Genomic DNA, 6,000 nt, shown 5'->3' with positions numbered 1-6,000 from the left:
CTGTATGTTTATTAACCTGCCTTGGTGTATTGCTAACTTTCATTGGATGGAACTATGCCGTGTCATAGGTAGTCCCAAACAGTAGTAGTATTCACAGTAACACATACTGCCCTATACACCCCTCACTCACCCCATAAAAACACCCCACTAGCATTAGGTTAGCAATTATATAACATTAACAAGACATTAGTGCGAACTAACTACCGGAAACCATAGGTTTGGCCCAAAGTTTAAACACTTCTATTTTTCGAATGAATTTCCATATTTAAAAACGTTTTATTAACATTAATAAAATCGTTGTGATGATTAACAATGTTGTCGTGTGATATCCCATTGAATTGCCTTACCATTTAAAGCAACTGCTTAATCACTGTTTCATGTTTTCATATTTGGCTTTTTGTCCTTCACATAATTGACAGAACTAGCCTCGTAGCAGTGAGCTACATCAGTGAGCTAATGGGCGGTACGCAGATGGCATCCCCATACTGTGCATTTCCAAGACAATCGAGGAGCTCCCAAGGGCAGCAGCATGATGGAGATGATAAGAGCTCATCCACAAAAGCTCCATCTAAACTCTGGCACAGACTTTCCCACGGAAACGCGTGCATTTTAGACCCAACAAAATCCTGTACATAAGCCTAACTGTAGATACACATAACAGTTTTTGGTGAAAAAAAAAATAAAAAATAAAAAAATATATATATAAGCCAAATACTAGCATTAGTTTACAGGCAAATATAGTATTTGACTATTTGACTTAAAATATGATTAATATATTTTTTTTTTATTTAACTGGTAGTCGTAAGACATATAGTATGTATAGTTACTATTTGTACTACTGTTATTAATGTAATTTCATTAAGCAATTTCCTCCTGCACCATATTTAATAATAATTTCCTATCAAAATAATCCGTTCGTTGTTTCATATTTTTTTTGATTTAGTGATTCAAAGTATATATATATATATATATATATATATATTTATTTATATTTATATATTTATTTATTTATTTATTTGTGTGTGTAGGTGTGTGTGTGTGTGTGTGTGTGTGTGTGTGTGTGTGTGTGCTTATAATTTTTTTTAAAAAGTGTGTGCAGAGAATTTAAAAATGAAAAGACAATGATATAAAGAAAACCTAAATAAAATAAATATTATTTCAGTGATTCATAATATCATATTTGTATTTTGTTTTTCTTTATATTTAAATTCCATTATAATTTATTTTCCCACCTACATTTTAATATACTTTATACAATATATGCTCCTTTAACTTTGAAGAATCCAGCTCCAGTCCAGTTAATCCAGTGCTCCATGTTTTGGATGTAGGATTGAACGGAACCTCCTGTCTCCCTGTAGGCAGGTAGCTCTTCTGTGATACGTTTCCCAGCATCAGACTCACGGCACCGGCTCCAAAGTCCTCCTGAACACTGTTTACACGAGGACGATGAATAATGAGCATCACTAGTCTGCTGCTTTAGTCCCTGTAGCCTCTGCTAGGATTTACCCCTCTAGGATCGGCTGCTTTCTTTTCTTTAAGAGGTGCTTGCCCGGCTGGGAGTGGCTGCCTGCTGCTCTGTGTGAGAGGAGAGGAGGAGAGAGGAGAGAGGAGAGGAGAGGAAAGGAAAGGTGAGTCCGGCTGCACTGAGATGCTCTGCTGGCTGGAGGAGGAAGAGATGTCCGTGCAGGAGTTCCTGGAGCGCGTGGGCTGCGTTATCACTCATGTTGGTGAGTCCTCTCATCCTTTAGATTTGTATTAAAGGGGTGTGGTGCTGGTGCTGGGGTAAAGGGGATAAGCATCATTACATCATAGCATCATTACATCATTGGACTCCTGCATTCTTGCTTTGGGTAAATATCATGTAGTGTAAATATTATGCTGGAGTGTAGTGCATCAGCTGGATTTTAAACAAACGAGAATATCTTACATTTATAATGTAGCATTGCTGGTGTGGCCTGTTCTATTGTAATTTTTCATAATTTCTTTATTATTATTTTTTTGTAATCTGTTTTCCAAACAAATTGAACATTTCGTTTGTAGTGACTGAACAATATACTCTACCATAACACACACACATACATAAGGAAGTAGGTTATTGTGCCATGCTTCTTCTGAGAGCCTCCTCCTCCTCCTCCCTCTCCTCCGAGCTGGTGCTGAGGCTGGCCTCACGGGACAGGCTACACGTTGCCATAGAAACTGAGCCAGACCTCCCCAGCTCTCCTCACTACATTGATTCATATCACTGTATAACCTCTAAAACGCCTCCACCTTCCTTCTCACAGCACACAAGGGAATCCCAATTACCGATCCAGCTGAGGCTTAAGATGGATTCGAAACACCCGTTAAATTTCAACCCTATCCGCTAATCTGTGTTTAAAGCTTATTTCTGAGCACCTTACAAGTAAATGGCTGCCACCGTGCGAGATGACTGTACTTTGACCTTGGCCGGTAACCATGATGCAATTCATAACTGGAAGTCTTCTTACGTGGTCTTTGGCATTTTACTAACACAATAGGATTAAATGTTGTTTGAGACAGATACAATATTCAGTTTTATCTCAGTGCAAATAAGGAGCATTTATCAGTGATTTTATGTGTCATGCTGATGCATGGGCCATTGTTTTTTATAGTAAACGTGTAAAAATTCAAAGCGGGAAAAGACATCAGGGTCAGAGGCGTTACCGCTCACTCTTTGCTGTAACTGCATGACGCACTGAAACCAATCCTAAGCCAATCAGCTTTCTGCTTGGTCCCTGATGACATCACCACACTGTGAATCACTAAGAGTATTTGGTTAACCTATGTCTTATATTTAAAAGCTCATAAATATTTCATGTTTGTGAAAATAAAAGCATTATGCTGCATATTGTAACCAATAAGGCCACTTTTGTGATTCACTTGTGGTGACTCATCTGCGTAAATTCTGCATATAGATGTCTATAGATTCAAAGGTATAGATTCTTTTTTTTATGGATCTATAAAATGTGAAGTGATTTACTTGTTCTTCCTCTTTAACAAGCACGTATGGTTATATAGCAGCGTTTAATGTTTATTAAAGTATTCATTACCCTGCTAGTCTTCTTAATGAAAAGAGAAGCATATGGGCGAAATCTGTGCATTGTTTTTGCGTGATTTCTTAATGCTGTCCTCAGTGCTTTAATGTAAATTGTTGATTTATATGGAATAATACTTGTTTTAAACTTATTATTATTATTTTCTAATATTGCTCATGAGCTAGCTTTGCATATTTGTTCAAATTGCGTACTGTTGTGGTGAATAGGCCATGGAAGTAGTGCGCCATTAGCTGTTACTTTATATTGTGGGTAGCCTTTGGCTGTGATATTGTATGACCCTGGATTTTATGGGCCAGTGATCTTTTTTTTTTTTTTTTTTTGGTATGATGTTCACTGGGAACAGGGTGTAAAAAGGCGCACAAATCTCACATTTCATCATTGCTGATGAAAGTCTTTAAAAAATGCAACTTAAAAAAAACACAAAAAATATATTTAAACAGTATTTACTCTTTAATGTCATTTAAGCAAATTGAATTGCTGCTAAAAAAAAATAGAAAATAAGATATTTGTATCTCACAGTCACTGGCCAAGCCATTACTTTAAGTCTGTAAAATAATGGAAAATGTGGTTATTTAAGGATCCCTGATTAAGGAAACCTAACACAGCCAGAGTATTTAGAAAGACTCATGGAAAATTGTGAAGGGATCTGCTCAGTAGAATGTAGTAAATGACAGAGCATGGCAGACATGCGTCAAACTCACAAGCTAACAGAGATGTGATGTTAATTAATGTGGGGCTAATCACACACAAAAAAAAAATGTATTTACACACGGTCCCTTTAAAACACTCTTCTTTTATTTATGATGCTACAAACAGCCAGGCCCTCATTTCTCAATGGCGCGTTGGCACGTGATGTTTGTGTATATTGGACTTATGAAAAGTCTAATGCAAAGTGTAGGATTTATCAAAACAAATGTTTGGTTAGATTTGTGTACAGTAGTTAAGCACGGCCTTGACTTTACATCCACTGAGCTCGCAGTGGTGAAAAATAAAGCTGTGTGTATTATGTGTTCATCTTTACATGGGGGCTTGTTAAATCAAAGTACACAGAATTACCTTTAAAATAAATTAGTGGTAAATGCAAACAGGGTCATGGATATACCAAGTTAAAATCCTACGAAATGCCAACAGAGTCAGAGTGTTAGTGAATGCAGTATGGCTTATCTCACTTTCTTGGACAGAAGTGCTTTTAGGAACTAAACTGAACTATTTACCCGAACTCTTCGAGTTGTTACCAGTGGATACAGATTTGTGAAACCAGTACTAATACATTTGTGCCAGCCACCTGAGACCATTCAAGTCATAATTAGAATAATTTTGAATTTTATGAAATGAAATTGCTATGCAACACTCAATATGTAGTATGAAATACTTGCTACACAAGTATCTGGCACCAGACTGTTGGCAGCGGATCCTTTGGGTTCTGTGGGTTGTTGGGTGCGGCCTCTCCATGGATCAGACTTTGTTTGTTTGGTACATCCCCTGGGTGCTTGATCAGACTAGGATCTTGGGCTTGGACGTCAGGTGGCTGGCCCTGGGCTCTTTGCCTTTTGGCATAGTGGGCTGTGGTGCACTGGTGTTTTGGTACCTGTCTATCGTGGCCATCACTGACGCTTGTGCTATATAGTCTTTTCTTTGGGATGTTACCGGCTGGGCTGGTATTTGGTCCTTGCTGGCATGGGTCAGCCTTGTGTGTCCATGATCCTGTCACCAGTTTACTGCTATATAATTGATAATCAATGTTAATGTGTAAATGTTATGACAGAATGGCGTAAAGATAAACACAAAAAAGAATGGTGTAAAAATTAACACAGCTACTGTATAATCAACATTTCAACGTTTTCTCATCATTGCATTCATTCAAATAGCTTACCTTCTTTGGAAAGGATGTTTTCTTTCACTTAATCTCTGAAAATGAGTTGCTTTGTCCATGACTACTGTATCCTGGAACAATAGCTGTTATAAACTCAGGAACTTGTCTATGGACATTGTGTTGATTGATCTTAAATGTGATCTCACATCCAAACCTGCACAATCAAGCTGAGTGCTTAGATGAGAGACGGATTACAAAAAACAAAAAACAAAAAAACCAAACCCCGGTTCTACTGCAGATTTAAAAAAGGGTGAACAATAGGAAGGTCACTGGACTTCCTTCCCTCACCCTTCGCCTGTTGGAAGCCCATCGTCTAATATTACGTCAAAACTTCCTTCCTTATTTCTTGTCAACTGATATCCTACAGTATCAGTACTGTTTATCACGAAACAAAAGCCTAAAGACAGCATTGCTATTCAATGGGACCTATGGCCTTTAATCGTCATCTTTGTTTTTCCTTTGCAATTTGTGGCTTCCTGGAAAATATCTTATATTCTGTTCTGTTTTGTTTTTATAGAGCAGTAAAATGTAAGTTAACTGCTTCAGATGGTTGCATTTTTCCTGTTGATGCAGATCCACTACTGTACCTGTGGGACATTATACTGTAGCGTTCCTCCTCTCACGCCTCGTCCTATGACGTCCACGTTTTATACTGTTTCCTATTTGAGAAGCTCTTTCTCAAGTCAGTAGGTTACATTGTGCTTGAGTGCACATTCCAAACAGCTGGAGGGAAAAAAGAGAAGTCTTTGTAAAAGACATAAGTTTGAACTTCTAAAGTGCATGCGGTAGCTGTGACCTTAACCTCCCGCGGTGCTGCTGAGTGCTTATATAAAGGCTTAAATAAGTAATGCGTGTGTGTGTCTATGCCGATAGTCTGCTGTCGGTGTTATGTTTGTGTTGGCGTTATGTGATAGCTACCAAATAGCTCTTTTGGTACTTTACAAGGATATGACCGCACTGTTTGGACACAGAGTTTTAGCAGCGAGCTCTAGGTTTCAAAAACCGGAAGCATGGCTGGGATTATTGCATTAAGGTTTGTTTTAAAGGGGAAGA

General features: G+C 38.0%; 1 protein-coding gene across 4 annotated transcripts in view; it reads left to right on the top strand.

Annotated features, from left to right (window-relative positions):
* Positions 1-1,403: 1,403 nt before the first annotated feature.
* Positions 1,404-6,000, top strand: part of mcf2l2 (MCF.2 cell line derived transforming sequence-like 2) — an 87,879-nt gene continuing 83,282 nt past the window's right edge. For 2 of the 4 annotated variants that reach the window (XM_053512525.1, XM_053512524.1), the window contains exon 1: positions 1,404-1,727. In XM_053512525.1, coding sequence (XP_053368500.1) covers positions 1,649-1,727 — 79 coding nt within the window. In that variant the 5' untranslated portion in view covers positions 1,404-1,648. The remainder of the gene's footprint in view (positions 1,728-6,000) is intronic. The other 2 variants (XM_053512529.1, XM_053512530.1) reach the window with 2 other exon arrangements.

Source organism: Clarias gariepinus, chromosome 15 (assembly GCF_024256425.1).
Source record: "Clarias gariepinus isolate MV-2021 ecotype Netherlands chromosome 15, CGAR_prim_01v2, whole genome shotgun sequence".
Classification (NCBI taxonomy): Eukaryota; Metazoa; Chordata; class Actinopteri; order Siluriformes; family Clariidae; genus Clarias; species Clarias gariepinus.
The sequence above is the reverse complement of the archived record's forward strand: the minus strand, read 5'-3'. Positions and strand labels throughout refer to the sequence as shown.